Source organism: Protopterus annectens, chromosome 4.part1 (assembly GCF_019279795.1).
Source record: "Protopterus annectens isolate FY-2018-M chromosome 4.part1, PAN1.0, whole genome shotgun sequence".
NCBI lineage: Eukaryota > Metazoa > Chordata > Ceratodontiformes > Protopteridae > Protopterus > Protopterus annectens.
In genome coordinates, this window is record NC_056734.1 from 700,305,491 (window position 1) to 700,322,740 (window position 17,250).

The 17,250-nt window shown below is 42.9% G+C and overlaps 1 protein-coding gene across 1 annotated transcript in view; it reads right to left on the minus strand.

The window, feature by feature from the left end:
* MLF1 (myeloid leukemia factor 1) overlaps positions 1 to 17,250 on the minus strand; it is a 609,081-nt gene that overhangs the window by 336,085 nt on the left and 255,746 nt on the right. The window contains exon 3 of the mRNA XM_044070478.1: positions 11,841 to 11,927. Within this exon, the coding sequence (XP_043926413.1) occupies positions 11,841 to 11,927 (87 nt within the window). The remainder of the gene's footprint in view (positions 1 to 11,840; positions 11,928 to 17,250) is intronic.

Genomic DNA, 17,250 nt, shown 5'->3' on the forward strand with positions numbered 1-17,250 from the left:
TCAAAAATTCCAATACAGCAGACACTGGAGCAGTAAAGGGGTCCAATGCATGCTGCAAGGCCAAATGGAAAAATATTTCCACTTGCTATGGTATACCCTTCTGGTGGACGACTTGTGAGCTGCCACCAAAATGGTTTTAACAGGAGAAGATAAACCAGGAGTCCTAACAATCATAGGAACTGGAGAAGCCGAGCTGTGAGCTTCAGACTGTCCAGATCTGGGTGAAAAATGAGATACTGAACCAGATTCATTGTCCATGGTGGGACTACTAGATGAGACCAGAAAGCGGGAAACCAAACTTGGCGAGGCCAGAATGTTCCCCAGCCCCCAGCCTGCAAGCTTTCTGAAGAAACTTTGATATCAAGGGCAAACGGAGATAGGCATGAAGAAGAACGGGAAGTCAAGCATGAATCAGAGCATCTCTGGGGGCTTCCCCCTGAGGGGGGGGGGGGGGTTCAGAGTGAAGAACTCACTGCATTTCGTGTTGGAAGGAGATGCAAATAGATTGCAGCAAGGACAACCCCACTTTAGAAAGATCTGGTCTGCCACTGAAGAATTCAGAGATCACCCGTAAAGCATCTGGATAGATCTGCTGAGCCTGTCCTCTGGAATGTTAGACCATCCTGGAATGTTCATTGCCACAAGAAAATGGCCAGCGGAGATCGCCCATTCCCACACTCTCATGGCTTCGCAACAAAGGGGGTAAGATCTGGTTCCCCCCTGTTTGTTGATGTACCAGACCAACAACATATTGTCTGTCTGGATAGCAATTGTCCCTAGAGGAAGATGGGCATGAAAGGCCTGCAACTCCAAAAGCACCACCCTCATCTCCAGGATGTTGATATGCAAATTAGTCTTGGATGTCCTTCCCAAGCAGTGCCCTCCCCACCCTAGCTGGGAGGCGTCCATGGTCACCGTGTTCTTGGGAAAGGATGGAAGAAAGGGCCATACCCTGACTAGAGCTAGGGAGTAAATCCACCACCGAAGAGAGTCCCTGCACACCCAGGAGATTCATACTGGGTGAGACAATGGCAGATCTAATAGAGACCATTGAATGGCAAGGGTCCACTGAGGAATCCGCATGTTTATGTGCGCTAATGGTAGGAGGTTGATCATGGCAGCAATAGATCCCAATGCCCTCAGAACTGTCTCTGCTGTTGGTGATTGGGCTAGAATGATGTACAGAATGTATAGCTTCAGGCTGTGTATCCTGTCTGAGTGAGGAAAACTTTCATCTGGATAGTGTCCAACCGAGTCCCAATGAAGACCTGCACAGAGGTTAGTGACGATTTGATGAGATTGATGGTGATGCCCAAACTCCGTGCTAGGGAGAGGAAGTAATCCCTGGCTTGGTAAAGCTAAAGCTTGGAAGGGGTAGCAAAGAGCCAATGGTCCAGGTAAGGGAAGACCTGAATCTAATGGTCCAGGTAAGGGAAGACCTGAATCTCCTGAAGCCTCAGGTGAGCCGCTGCTACTGCCATCACCTTGGTGAACACCCTGGGGCTGGGGTGAGACCAAAGGAAAGGGCTCTAAAATGATAATGATTGGCTCCTAGCCGGAAGCGGACAAACCACAGAGAGCACTTGTCCATCTTGATATGGTAGTATGCATCCTGGAGGTCGATTGAGCACATCCAGTCGTTTGCCTGCAGGTAGGGCAGGATGGATTGAAGTGCGACAGTCCGGAATTTTGCCTTGGCCACTGACAGGTTCAAGGTGGATAGATCCCAAAATGGGTCTAAGCTCCCCCATTTTCTTTGGCACTAAAAAGAACATGGAGTAAACGCCTGATCTGGATTGGTCGAGGGGGACAGGTTGGATGATTCATTTTACTAGCAGCTTTGGACCAAAGTCTTGTGTACAGACTTCCCAAACAGGGAGGAACTGTCGTATGGGGCATTGGTGAACAACGCCTTGAAGGGTTCCGAGAACGGACATAGCTAGAACCAGGCGTGTTGCCTAATGGCAATGCCTGTCCCAGCTGCACTAGTGGCTCCCTCAGTAGCATTGGAGATGAAACACATGGAAGTGTTAGCAACCGATTTCAGAGTGGCTATATGAGTGGAAAACGTCTTGTCTCCCGCCGACATGGACTCCGGGGTCGACTCAGCGATCTCCTTCACAAGGTCTCGCTGCAGCCAAATCACATGTGCCATGTAATTTACAACCTTGAATGATTAAAAGAGCGAACGCCCTTTAATCAACCCCTTAAAATCGAAAGCACCAAATCCTGAACATACGAAACAGAAATTTATTTGCCCAGGGGAAAAAATAAACCCACTGAGCTGTTTTTGGGACTTTGCCATTTCCTCCACTGTGGTGTGATCTCGGAGTTGGTATATTTAAGTAGGGGGGTGGGGGGGCACAGCTCCGCACATTGGGGGGGGGTGGAGGGCGAAGCCCCCCAGTTTGTGTGTTTGAATTTTATTTTTTTTTTTGCGGAGCAGCGATTTTTTTTGCGGAGCAGCGATTTTTTTCCTGGGAAAAAAGGAGCTGTTCCGTGTGTTCGGGATTTAGTGCTTTCAATTTTAATGGGTCGATTAAACAGCGTTCGCTCTTTTAATCATTCGAGGTTATAATATAGACCCATAATTCAGCGCTCTTACTGAGAAGGTGGCTGAAGCGTAGACCAGCTTCCCAAATCGATCCAATGCCCTTGACTCCTGGTCAGGAGGCTGGACTGAAGAGCTCTCTTGAGTGAGCTCTTTCTTGGTGGCAGCTGCCACCACCCTAGCATCAACATGTCCTGTCTGAAGGGGAGCTAAGTACTTTACCAGGGAGCTTAGGGATAGGCTCCACTGTATCTGGTTCCTTCCTCACCCAAGATGTTATTAGGTCAACTAAGGGATCCTCGGGAGGGGACACCCAGAAAGCAGATGTGCCTGTGCCGAATCCTTCTAGAAACAATGACTCGTCTGAGGTCAGTTTTTGGGAAGGCCACCCCCCTGTGCCAAAGGAGATCCATGATGTCTCCAAAGGACACATCCTCGGGGGGGGGGGTGATCGGGGAAACCTTCCCCTTCCTCCAAATCAGTGTCTTCCGTGAGGGACTCCAATGGGGAGTCCAAGTGCCTCCTCTTACACGTCCGTTTGAGAGGGATCGCCTCAGTGAGGATCTCTGGGGAGGACTTGCAAACATCCTACTGAGTCAAAACGGGCACAGGCTGTCCCTGAAATGGTAAGATGGTCGGGGACCATACCCAAAACAGAGGTAGTTGGAGCGGAGTCCGAAAACAAGATGGTCAAGGGCCTCTGACACCGACAGAACCCTCTCTAACACAAAGGCTGAAGGAGAATGGACATCCTAATAAGTGCCAGTTCACCTATGACCCAACAGGGGAGTCAGAGCAGAGACTCCACGAGCCGAGATACTGAGGGGAATACTGCACTCCGATACACTCGGAGCCGATGGCACCCCCTATGATCTGACCCAAAGGTTACAGCTTAGAGAGCTCTGATCCAACATGCTCAAGGCAACGGCCAGCGTTGAGCTACTAGGTACCATCGGTGCCGACCCCTTGATCCAGGGGGTCCTCGGATCCAAGGGCTCCGAAACTGAAGGCTGGATTAGAGGAGTGATCGGAGTAAAGAAAGGCTGCGAGCTCCCCCTTCCAGAGGGAGAGAAGGCTGGCAAGAACCCCATCTGAATTTGGGTGCAGATAAACCTCCACATAATCTTATCCATCTCCGCTTCACTGAGGCTCTGGGGTGGAGCAGGAGGATGAAGCTACTGAAACCGGTCTGGAGTGCCAGTGGGGCAAAGCCCGTACAGATGACCGAATCTGGGATTCCTCTGGCTCTGAGGAGAACCTGGGAGAATGGAGCTGGGGAGAACCAGGTCTGGTCTCTGACCTAACCTTCGGCGGAGGGCTGGCCGGAGCAGAGTGGTCAGGAGACAGCTTCCTTGGCCAGTCTTTCTTGGACTTCTCCCCTTCCCTGAACCTCTTTGTGGGAGTTTTCTGCTGCTGCACCTGAAGTGCGGGGTGTAGAAGCTACAGTCCCAGAAGAGAGAAGTAGGCCTTAGAGAATAAGTTTAGCCCTCCTATCCTTCGGTGCCTTAGGATTCAACCCGGCATAGACAGGACAGGAGGTTTGTAGGTGGGCCACCTCCAAACACACCACATACAGAGTGTGACCATTGGCTAAGGAGAGCTTATGGCCACACTCTGTGCACTTTCTGAATCCTAGTTTAGGGGTTTCAGCCATGTCCCTAAACAGGTCCAGAACGCACACACAACTTGCACCAATGAGGAAAGGGATAGATGGTAAGAGAGAAAAGATTTTTTTTTTAAAATTCTGATGACTGCGCTGGGAGGATAGAAAGAAAAGCTAAGAGAAAAATTAGAGAGAGAAGGAAAAACCACAAAATTGCACACACAAAAACCCAATGACTAGCCAAGAACTCAGACCATGATGCTTGCTTTTCCAGCAGCAAACGAGAACTGAAGGGAGGAAGGAGACAGGGGACATTATGGGTAAGGGGAGGAGCTTGGAGCTCGGATAAGATGTTAGATATGGTGCCATGTTGGATCCGATATGGATCCTTAACCCACAGGCTGAAGGTCAAATGAAGTCAACTACTTCAGATCCATGACTTTACTCCTTTGTTCAACTAATGAGTTTGGTTTTTTCAAGTGTGCCAAAAGACTGAGAGGTAGCGGGCAGGTCTTTTTTGCACCGTAACATTTCTCTTGACTCATAGTTTGCTACCCTTTCAAACTTATGCCTCTCTCCTAGTCATTTGTTCTTTCAGACTTTAGTCTGTTCCAGAGAGCTTGTAATATCAATATTTTACATTGTTTGGGGCCTCTTCACATGTTTGGGGGGGGGGGGTGAAAGGGGAAGAATTGTATAGAAAAAGCTGAAGTTCACTTCCTGTGTTAGGTATTTAACATAAAACTGTAACTTGGGCCTTTTTCATTACTTTTTTGTGCCTATTGGTTAGTAATTCTTCAGGTCTGTCTGTGGTGCAATAGTGACTTGATGTCAATAAAAGTCATTATGCGATATGTATTTTGTAGCGCATCATAGTCAGAATAAAGAGGTAATGGATCACTATACTGGGAAGGACATACAGAATGAAATTATCCAGCTAATTCCAAATGCTATTTTAAGGACCACTGTAGGGAAGGTGAAGAATGCTAGGTACTTTTCCGTGATGCTTGACTGCACACCAGACATCACCAATCAAGAGCAAATTACTGTATTAGTTAGGTATATGGCCATTTCAAGAACTGCAGCCAGAGCTGAGGAACATTTAGTGGGATTTGTGCCTGTAAATGATACAGCTGGGGCAGGACTTACAGAAGCACTTCTTCAGACTGTACAAAATCATCAACTGAAGATTAATGTTTGTCCAGGACAAGGATATGACAATGGCAGCAACATGAAGGGGAAACGAGCTGGAGTGCAGGCCCAGATAAAACAGATGAATTCAAGGGATTTTTGTGTGCCATGTGCCTGCCATAATTTTAAACTTATAGTTACTGAAGGAGCACATTCATCACTACAGGCAGTGTCATTCTTTGGATGTCTGCAGAACATTTACATACTCTGTTCAGCATCAACGAGCCAATGGCAGATCTTGAAACAGCACACAAATGTCACTGTGAAGCCACTGTTGGAGACTCACTGGGAATGCAGGATAGACTCTGTCAAGGCAATAAGATTTCAGTTGAAGGGAGTCATTGAAGCATTACAGGAGATAGGCGAAGCAGTACATACAAATGATGCTGCAACATATCAACAAGCAAGTGGAGTGGGCTCAGAACTTATGTCATACCACTTCACTGTATGTTTAGTGGTTTGGTTTGATGTGCTGACAGAGGTAAATTGTGCACGCAAAGTTCCGTAGAGTCCATCGGTTGATATTTCCACATATGTCAAAGTGCTGGCACCAACTATGGACCTGCTGAAGAATTACAGAGGGACAGGATTTCAACATGCCATGGGTGAAGCCTCCAAGATAGTGTAAGAACTGGATGCTGGCACCACATTTCAAGAAAAATGATGAGGAAAGCAAAGTGGTTCTTTGACTATAAAGGAGAAGATGAGACTATACAGGATCCAGTGGTAAAACTATGTGTAGGGTTCGTCAATGTGCTGCTGGATACAACAATTCATTTACTGACCAGTTTGAGCTGCTTTCAGAATTTGATAAGGTCTTTGGATTTTTATCAAATATTAAAGTCTTGAGTGATGTTGCAGAACACACATTGCTCCAACACTGCAAGGCTTTGAAAGAACAAGTGACTGACAGGATAAGTGGCCATTGTGACACTGATGACTCTGACCTTGGACATGAACTTAAAAGCCTTTCTTGAATGACTGATAATGAATCATCACCAAATTTCCTCATTCACAACCACTTACAAAACTATATATATATATATATATATATATATATATATATATATATATATATATATATAACTATATATATATATATACACACATACATACATACTTATGTTTCACTGCATATTTACTTGCCTGCACCTGTTACAGTGGCTACTGCAGAACACAGCTTTTCTAAGCTGAAACTCAAAGACATACCTGTGTTCATCAATGAGGCAGGAGAGACTTTCAGGCTTAGCTGTGCTCTCAACTGAGCATGAAGTGGTACAAAGTGTATCACATGGCAGTCTCATTGAAGACTTTGTCCAGAAGAAAATTCTTAAGATCCCAGTAAAACTCTAGGTATGTGCTCATATTTCCTTTCTAGTAATCTTTTATAATGCTGTCAGGCAGCAAATTTCAGGTAGCACCTTAGTGTGGCTTGTATGCTGTGTATTCAGTTTTTTTTTTTTTTTTTTTTGCTTACTCCAACAGGTAGGGCCATAAGGACGGAACTAGCAGGATGTTAGGCAAAGGCAGCTAGGAGCGGTAGGACTCATGGGGAGCGGCAGGACTCGTGGGGAGTCTAGGACAGTTGGGAGTGGCAGGACTCGTCGGGAGGCTAGGACAGGAGCACAGGAAGAACACACAAGTGGCAGCAGTCAGAAGCTGAAGAGATAAATGCACATGGAAGACAAATGACACTCTGGTCTTTACCTTTTTCTCTCTGGATTTGAGTCTGCCTGTGTCAGACGCAGTAATCCCCATTGCTCTCTTGTGCGTGGGTTTGAGTCTGCCTTAGGCTTAGTAATCCCCATGGCTTTCTCTTGGGCTTGTTTGGGTTTGAGTACTACCCCCACAGTACAGAGACAAGACCAGGACAAATCTACTGCAAAACTGAACATAAACCCACACAAGATTAAGTCAGCACTACCACAAAACAGAACTGTGACACCACTCCCAAACACAAGACAATGACAGCAATACAGCAAGACTGACACCAGCAGCATTAGATAAACTGACATCAGAACAGTCACACTGCAGATGTACAACACATCATAGCTATGGGACACATAGAAAAGACTACAGACACACAAAACATACAAGGAAAATCCATGGGAATTACACAGTGAGACTTGCACGCGTTGGGCCTGCTGCATTAAGTGTTTGCCCTTTAAAAATCAAATTTAAGTTTAAAGCTCTGGTAAACATTTTTAAATCTATCAAAGCTTGTGTTAAATTCATGGGTTTAGTTGGGACAAAATGTAGCCCTCGAGTGAAAATATCAAAAGCATTTGTAGGAAGGTTCATGTCCGTGTAATTGTATATGGCAAAGTTGTTTCTCCTTAAAATAGTGCAGTTACCCTCAATATTAGTAGGGTTTTGATTGTGTAAACCCAAATTTGGGGCTTGGTCAGTTATAAGATCATCCAGGGATGTTAGGATAGTTGGTGTATGGTGGTTTGTTAGTGAACAAAATGTCCAACTTGCTTACCGAAATGATGGAGATGGTTTTGTCCAACAACTTCATCTTTTTTAATGGTGAATTATACCGGCAACGCAAGGGGGTTGCCATGGGGGCCCAACGCGTGCAAGTCTCTTTAACCCCCCCACTACACCCAATAATCCTCTTTTTTGAAAAGTTAGTGGAGAACGACTTCAGAAAAGTATATAATAATCAAGAAATTCTACTTCATCCAAATTTTTCTGAACAAGAAATGAATTTTATTGAACACTTGCATGAAGAAAAAATCAGGGTCATGAAACCTGATAAAGGAGGGGGAATTGTCCTTATGTTCTCAGAGGACTACGAAGCCCACATGCACACTATGTTGCAGAATGACGAACAATACGAGACGGTTTCACGAAACGAGATCAATATAGCCTTTGCTGAGATTAAGTACTATCTTAGTGACCTTCTATTACAACAGGCCATCAATGAAAAGGTCTACAACTACTTACATGTGGAAAAGCCCAGAATACCAGTCATCTTTGGGATACCTAAAACCCACAAAGGAATAAATCCACTACAATTTAGGCTGATTGTATCAGGAGCAGGTGGAGTGACTGAGCCCCTGGGAAAATTTATTGATTACATGACCAAAGAATACACGTCTTTATTGTCCCATGTCTGCAAGGATTCTTGGCACTTCCTCCGGGACATTCCCACCTCTTGCTACTCCCCAGACACCTTAATGGTCACAGTGGACATCAAAGATCTGTTTTCCAGCATCCCTCATCAAAAGGTTTGGAATGGTTTGCCCAATTTCTAGGCCAGAAGACAACCCTTAGTAACAAAATGTCCAACTTGCTTACGAAATGATGGAGATGGTTTTGTCCAACAACTTCATCTTTTTAATGGTGAATTATACCGGCAACGCAAGGGTTGCCATGGGGGCATCTTGTGCATCCTTCTACGCAAATGTAGTATTGCACATGTGGGAGCATACATTCGTTTTAATACCCCCATGGAAAGATCACATTCTTTTCTACAGACGTTATTTGGATGACATCTGTATTTTATGGTCTGGCTCTGAAGGGAACCTATCTGAATTCTTTACACACATCAATTCAACAACGAATTTCCTACAATTCACACACACAGTGGATCAGCACGAACTTCATTATCTGGACATTACTCTTTACAAGGACTACAATCAGAAAACTTTCCATTCCAAACTACATGCAAGGCAACATTTTCCAACTCCTTGCTACACTTGAAAGTGCCCACCCACCATATCAAAAGAGGGGATCATTAAGGGCAGCTCATCAGAGCAAGTAGAATATGCAGTACGGAGAAAGATTTTGATTCTAAGGTGGAATTTTTGAAAAACCTTTTCTTGGAGAGAGGTTACCCTCTGGAACTATTTCTAACTCTAGCAGCAGAGGTAAAATCTGCACGACATTCCCTCTACAAACCAATACTAGGGGGGGGGGGTTTGTACCAGTGACCAACAATACACAAAACAAGGATACTGCTCACACTAACAGTTTTGCACACACATACTCATCAAATTCCTATGAATTGGAAGAAACAATCTTACATCACTGACCGGTTTTAACCCTCTTTGAAGAACTAAAGGACTACATACCACCTAAACCCAGTTTTGTTCGTAAAAGAGGGGCTAATTTAAAGGAATTATTTGAAAGAAATCAAAGAAAAAAGATGAAGGTAAAACAACCAAGGCTGGGCACATTCAAATGTGGTGCCTGTGCCCAATGTCATGCCATATCCAAAGAAACAGCACCATACCTCCCGTCTAGGAACTACAAGATACACCCCACTGGATTTTACACCTGTGCCTCTAGAGGGGTCGTATACTTGGGGATGTGCACCAACTGTCAAAGTTTCTATGTGGGCAAAACTGAGAGGGAATTAAGAAAATGTATCTACGAGCATCTTTATGACATGACCAGGAAGAAGGAAACCAACGCCTTCTACAAACATTCACTCTCCTGCCCAGAACCCAAAATCCAGTTTCTAGTTCTGGAACAGGTTGAGCCAGATGCAAGAGGTGGTGACTGGGAATCCACCTTAGGCTACCGTGAACTATTATGGCAGTTGAGACTGAATGCAGGGAAGCCACCAGGTCTGAATGGGATGATCAGCATTAAACCGGTCCTCAAGCTTAGGAGGGCTAGGTTATAACTCTCACACTTGACCCCCTTCATACCACAGCATCCCCACACAGCATATTAAATTATTGAACATCCACGGTTATAGGATTCCGACTAATAAATCAAATTCTATATGAAATGTTATATGGATGGGCATTAAAAATATCTCACGCATATTTTATTGCATGTTTTTATCAGTGTAAAGTAATAAGGAAAAAAATTTTTTAACAATTCACTGACAATCTAAACACATCTTTAAGCATATTCTTTAACAATCTACAACCCCAATCAGACATCAGACTTTTATGTCCTGAAACCTAGGAAACTGGCATTTTAAAATGTTTTTTATGGTTAGTCATTTTTATTTAAGTGCATATGTTATTGCAAACATTTCATTTTTTGAGTTGATATAATGACTAACTTTTTTAACACCCAACTCTAAAGCACCACACCTTAGTACTAGATTTACTAATTAATTAATTGTATAATTGCCAGGCTATTTAATGGAGGTTACTGCACACTGCAATTTGTTTTCACTTGATAAAGCTCAGGATTGCCTGAGCGAAAGCGCTTGTGTGATTTTATCTGTGACTTTTGGAATACTTCAGAAATAAAAATACAGCCTTGTGGACTTTAGCAGAGTTCCGGTTCCTTTCTTCAAGGTCGTGGATTATTCTTTGCTTGTCTTTGGTTTTTTGTGCATTACTTCAATTATTACAGCTAGCCAAATGGAAATATACTTTGGAAGTTAACAGAGACTTCCCGGGAAGCCTTCTTGTTTAGGAAATGACAGGGGGAAATTTCTAATAACCAAGATATCAAAGAGGCCTGGAAATGAGACAAAAGAAATGCAGCTGAATCCAGGTGGCAGCAAGTCCTCTAATGAGCCGGTTCAGACTGCAGGATCCTTGTCAGAGGCGAGTAAAAAGTAAGACACTATGGTCATTTATGCTTCTATTGAAAAGGAAATGGATTCTGTCTCTTAGTCCCTGCTACCACCACCAAAGAGGAATGTTGCCAAGCTGCCAAATCAACCTTCTGGACTGATTCTCGAAGACGAGTGACTCAAGACTATCCCCATGTCTTCTTGAGCATTTGAGTGTTTTCTGAGACAAGGAGCAAGAGTGATTGAGTCAGTTTGGAGTGTTCATCATCAAGAGAAGGGAATCCACAGAAGATAAGATGGAAGACTAAGATGTTTCAAGATTTATATGAACTTCTGATGGCAAAACATCAGAATCTTCGGTCAACTGAGATGGGAGAAATGTGGGGGATACTGAAGGACTGGAAACAGAGTATGGTGAGAAACTAGTATCACCACCAAGAGGTGATGGTGACAGAATGGTAACAAACCAGATGAACAGGTTACAGTATAGGCATAAGGGCATGTGCCAGTATGATTACAGATCAGAAGCCAAGCAGCCTGACTAGAAATATCTATAGTGTTCTTAAAAATGCAATGAATGTTTACTACGTGAAGGAAAACATTTAGACAGCATCGGTAACCAGACTCAGCCTCTCCCTCAACCCTGCTGGGAGGAAGCCCTCGATCTTAACTAACAATGTTTCAGAAAGCAAAAGGAGGTGGAGAGGCTGTAATTTATTTTTAAACCGTAAAGCCTATTAATACCCACTATATAGGGTTATTTAAATTCAGCCGTATCCTTTTTATTTCCCAAATATACTCTTCTCCAAAGAACAAGCAGTAAACAGACTAAAACTTATGATCTATCTGTTCAGTCATGCTACTTAGTGCCACAAAATGCAGAATTCTAAATTTTGATAAACACAACAGTCTGGGCATAATGGTACTGGTGGCAATGCAGGGTGAATTTATTCTGTGAATGCGGGGTGTACAAATCACTTTCTAAAACTATGTTGACTTACAATGTTCTGATGAATATTAAGCATCCTGTTCCTCATGTCTGAAAATATGTTGTCCACTGCACGGAATGGGTCCACAAGAGACATACTCTGAAAAGCAAGCAGAAAGGCATTAAGTATGAAAAAAATCAGATTCAGAACTTTTGCATTTCCCATACTATATGCAAACTTGTGTTGCTATTTCTGTATCACGTTTATATTTTTATTCAAGAAGACTGAAGTAGAAAATAAGTCAACATCTACATAACTTCAATAAAAAAACATGTAAGAATATTGGAAATCTATAAAGTCATTTAAACAGTAACATGCATTCAGACATATGATGTCCCAAACAAAAAAAAAAGTATTACTATAATCTTATATCTGTGACAGCAAGTCCATCCTCTGTAACAACAGAACAGGACCTTGGCCTGTTAGGAATAAAGGTCCACTAGCCAAATTAAATTTTCCCAGGTTGTAGCTCCATGTTCAAAGGGAGACAAGGCCAACCTCACTAAAATGTAAACCCCAAGATGGCATTAAGATTACTTGGGGGAAAGAGTCTAAATAGAAAGGTACCCATCAAGAAGGCTTTGCAAAGTGTAAATGAAGCTAATGAGAAAGGCTGCAAGCTGGCATGAAAATCAGAAATATTTGCTAAATACTCTTTAGATGGAGAAGTAATTTAGCCCAGAAACAAAAAGTTCAGAAAGATAACTTTGAATGGATGGGACATTAGCGGAGAAGGGGACATGTTTTTCATCTGTGGTCAATACAGAAAAACAAGTCTGTATGTCTTTGAAGTGCCCAATTTCTTAGAAGGCAAGACAAGATGAACTTGAGGGTACAGTGAGGAGTTCATAGTGACTACAGGATCTAGAAAAAAACTCACAATAAGCCTGAGTGGGTGATTGTCTGGGAGATATTTGCTGATAAATAACCAAGCAGTATTTTGAAGGGACACAACCTCACTGGCTTCGCCACCATAAGTGGTAGAAGCAGTAGAAACCAAATCTGTCCAGGCTAATATGATGCTATCAGAATGACTCTAGCCTTGCATACCTTTTAACTGATGTCACCATGATTAGAAGTTCAGAGGAGACCAGTGAACTGTTTCTGGACTACAACATCCCTTGAATGCAGAAGGAGGGAGAATCAGCTGCTGCATTTGACACTGGCTGAGGATGCAAAATGCCTACAGCAAGCTTTGCCCCACATTTGGGCCAACTGAACTATTTAGGAATAGATGGATTATTTGAGGGATCAGCAAACAATGAGTGAGCTTAATCAACTAGATAGTAAGGCTCACATGGAATGTGACTTACCAAAAGAAAACATTTGGATTGAATGGCACATTCCCATACCATCATGGCCTCTCAACATAAGGAGTAAGAGTATGTCCCTCCTTGTTTGCTAATGTACTAATCACCACCATTTTGTCACTGTCAGAGTAAATGACACTCCTGCCTTGAGGAATGGACTTCTGAAGGCAGGAGGATAAGCAGACCTACTCTCATCTCTGGGACAGTGTTATGCACAGGAGATATGGTGGAGATCTAGACACCCTAAACCATTTAACCACTGTTAATGCCCTGCCAGCCTAGGGCAGACACATCCATAATGATTGCTGATGTAGGACTGGATAACTGAAATGGGCTTTGTTTGTTAAGGCTTCAGAGCTGCTTGCACACTTTGGAAATTTGAAACATGTGACAAAGTCCAGTCACTAGGACCACTCCTTTTGGGATCTGATATGAGGCACCATCACAATGGATGCTACCATGAGACCCAGATTCCTTGAGGCACAAATTAGCTGAGATCCTGCTTTATCTGTACAACTGCTTTTACACATACATTCCCTTGTGCCTCTTTGGATGTATTATACATACATTCCCTTGTGCCTCTTTGGATGTATGGGCACATTGAAGGCACCAAAAGCTTTGAATACTGGCTGGACAATGAATGGATTCTCTGAACTGAAAAAATATCATCCACACACCTGGACGATTTACCCTGCAAAGAACAGTGCCAACACTGCACCTGATGAAAGTGAGCAGCTGAAATAACATTAAATGGAACTTTGAAAGGTTCACTGTAATACCAAAAGATGGAGCATTCTAATCTGACTCACCTAGTAGAGTTGAAGTCTGAACTGAAAGAGCAGCTGGCAGCTGGTCTTCTGGATATTGGAAAATCTGGGCTCTCTGAAACCACTGGTGGACTGCTGCCATGAACATGCACTTGGTAAACACCTAGAGCATTGAGGAGAATCAGAATGAAAATGCCAGGAAGTACAGCTGTGTAAGTAAACTTATCATAACAGTAGATGTTCAAATAGATCACTGTTGAGGTAGCCTAAGTTACATGGGAAGCTTAATGACGAGGACTGAACATCCAGCCAGTATTCAAAGTTTGGGTGCCTTCCATGTGCCCCTACATATAAAGAGGCACGAGGGCATGCCAGTATAAAAGCAGAAGCATGGATGCCAAAATTCAGAGCTTTTTGCCACTCAGGAAAGGGAAGCTAGAACCCAAATGTAATTAGTTATGTGCTATCTAAAATGGGAAAATCGGGGATAAGGGGAACCCCACCCAGGCAGACAGAAGGAAAAGGAATAAGTAGTAAAGGTACACACAATAAGGAGGCTCAAGAAATGGGGAAAGGAGGAAGGGTATTAGTACTGCAACTGATCTATTTGAACATCTACTATCACACTAGGTTTACGTACACAACTTTACTATGTTCATCATTAGATCACTGTTGCCGTAGTCTGTGCTGAACATAAAAGGATTACCAAAGCTTAGATAGTCAGAAAGGGGAAAGAAGGTTCAAAGTTCAAGAGCCTCTAGAGAATAGTCCTAGCAAAACATGCTCTTAATGCTCTTAATGTGGAGGAGTCAATCTTGTTAATGTTTAGTGAAGATTTGTACAGATGAACAAGTTGACTTCTAGAATACTTGAGCCCACTACTTTCCAAAAAGTTCTAGAAGTAGCCAGAGCACTGGTATACTGAGCTCTTACCGTGAAAGGAAGGGTCTTTCTATGGTGAAAGCAACAAAACTGGATAACATGGAATAACCACTTGGAATCAGTCTAGTCTGACCTTGGATGTCCCTTTTTCTTACTTTCACACTGACTGAAGTTCTAAAGTCCTTTGCCCTATCAATATTGTATCCGAGTTGTCTGTGGGCATCCATAGTATGCAGTATTATCTCTCCCTAATTTTTGGTACATGGAAGAAAACCAGGAGATGAACAGATTCATTTAAGGCGAATTCTGACACTATTGTTGGCATAAAGAAAGGGTTTATGCTTAAGGATACCCCATCCTTCTGAAAAGGGAGGCACGGTGATGCAACAAGTAATGTTGTTGCCTCACAGCAAGTGGGTCTCCAGTTTGATTCTTGGCTGGCGTGCCTAAATGTAGAGTCTGCATGCCCACCCTGTGCTCATGTGGGTTTTTTCTGGGTGCTCCAGTTTTCTCTGACATTCCAAAGTGCATGAGTGTGTGCATCCTCGTGTGTGTGTGTGTGTGTGTGTGTGGTATGGGCATAGGGGTAACAACCTTCTCCAACAAAAAGGAAACAATTTGCTACAAAAATGGCAACAAGGATTACTGTCCTTTGTTGTTGCCCCTATGTGCAGTCAATCGCATAACATAAGGAGAGACAGAAGAGAGACAGAGAGACTGATCCATACAAAAGATGAGATAATGTTGAACTACGATAAGAGTTTGCAGCTTGGACACTCTCTTAGCCATAGTCAGAGCAGGTAGGCTGTTTCCATGTCAAGAACTTTAAATATGCCTGATGAGCTGGTTCAAAAGGAAAAATAAGTTTTTCCTAGGTCTAAGTTAATTCCAAGTAGGAGTCACCTGTATCTCAGGTGGACAAATGTGAAATACCCTCTTCAAAAATTGTTTTACCTGAGATGATGATGATGATGATGATGAAAGTGTAGATCTAAGGACAGACAGAAATGTCTGAAAGATGAATCTTAATGGTGGACTAAGAAAGGACAGATTTAATCAATTCACACAGATGATGAAGGACCAAAGGAGGTTCCGGCTTTAAAGGGTCTTGGTTCCTTTGACAGTGCCAACCAGAAAATCTCTTCCAGTTAGCTAAATAATATTTTCTAGTAGAAGTTTTCTTAGCCTCCTTTAAAACATGTTGCATGTCCTCAGAAAAAAGGTGCCCGTGAGGGATCAATACTCTTATCATACAGGCCGTCAGATGTACAATTTGCAGGATGAGGTGAATCACAGATCCCTTTGTCCTGTGTCAAGAGTGACCATACTGTGGGGAAGTTTGTTGTAATTGCACTCTATCAATTTGAAGAAAAGGGGAACCACTGCTGTGTGTATCAAAAGGAAGCTACCAAGATACTGGAGAGTCCTACTGAATCTTTGAAAGAAATCTGGTTATCAGAAAAAAGGGAAAGGGGCATGTAGGAACACTCCATCCATGGGGACGAAAAAGCATTTGTCTTCCAGGCATTTCTCAAGGAGTACTGGAGCAGAACTTTGTCTGTTATGACTGGAAACAAATGGATCTAATTGAGGAGTTGAAATGATTGTCCAAAAGACCCTACACCTTGAATCCACAGCACTCCAAGCAAAGTCTGAAGCATCCATGGTTACAGAATGGGAAGGGGTTGAGGAGGGGAAGATCTGCCACCATATGGGAAGTGTTGAGTAGGCATCCTAGAAAAGCTTCTCTGTGGGAAGGAATGAGAGATTACTTCTCCAGACTGAGGTGAAAACCTAGATTCTGAAATAGGTTTCCCGACAGAGGACAGAGTCTTCACAATTTTGAATGGAGTCCGAAGAAAAATAACACAGTCAAAGTAAGGCAAGATGTAAATTCCTTGTAATCTTCAAAAAGTAATCATTGGTGTTAGACGCTTTGTGAATACCCTTGTTGCTGTAAATAAACAAAAGGGCAAAGAACAGAAGTGAAAATGTGAACCAGAAACAGAAAACCTTAAAAAGCATCTGAAGTTTCATTGAATGGGTATGCACTGATATGCATCTTTTAGGTCTAGAGTTACTAAGAAACTCTGAATAAGAATGGGGGGGGGGAATAAATCTTGAATAGAATTATTTTCCTTGGTGCTAGAAATATTCTTGAGTAGAACTTTCCTTGTTGATACTCTGATATATGTTCTTTCACTCCTTGGTAAAGTATATGAGCAATGATGACAGGAAAGAGATGGGTTCGATTTTGAGGAGGGAGCAGAATTCCTGTTTGGAAGGAATGATTCCCATTGCCACCTGTACACATTTTAAATGATTTCTAGCACAAAAAAAAAATCTGCTGTAATCTGGAACCACGAAGGAAGATGAAGAGAAAGATTCCTTGAAATATTTACATAATTTCCAGTGCTGGAAGAGATGGGGGAACATAATCCGTCAATTCTTGGACTGAGATTA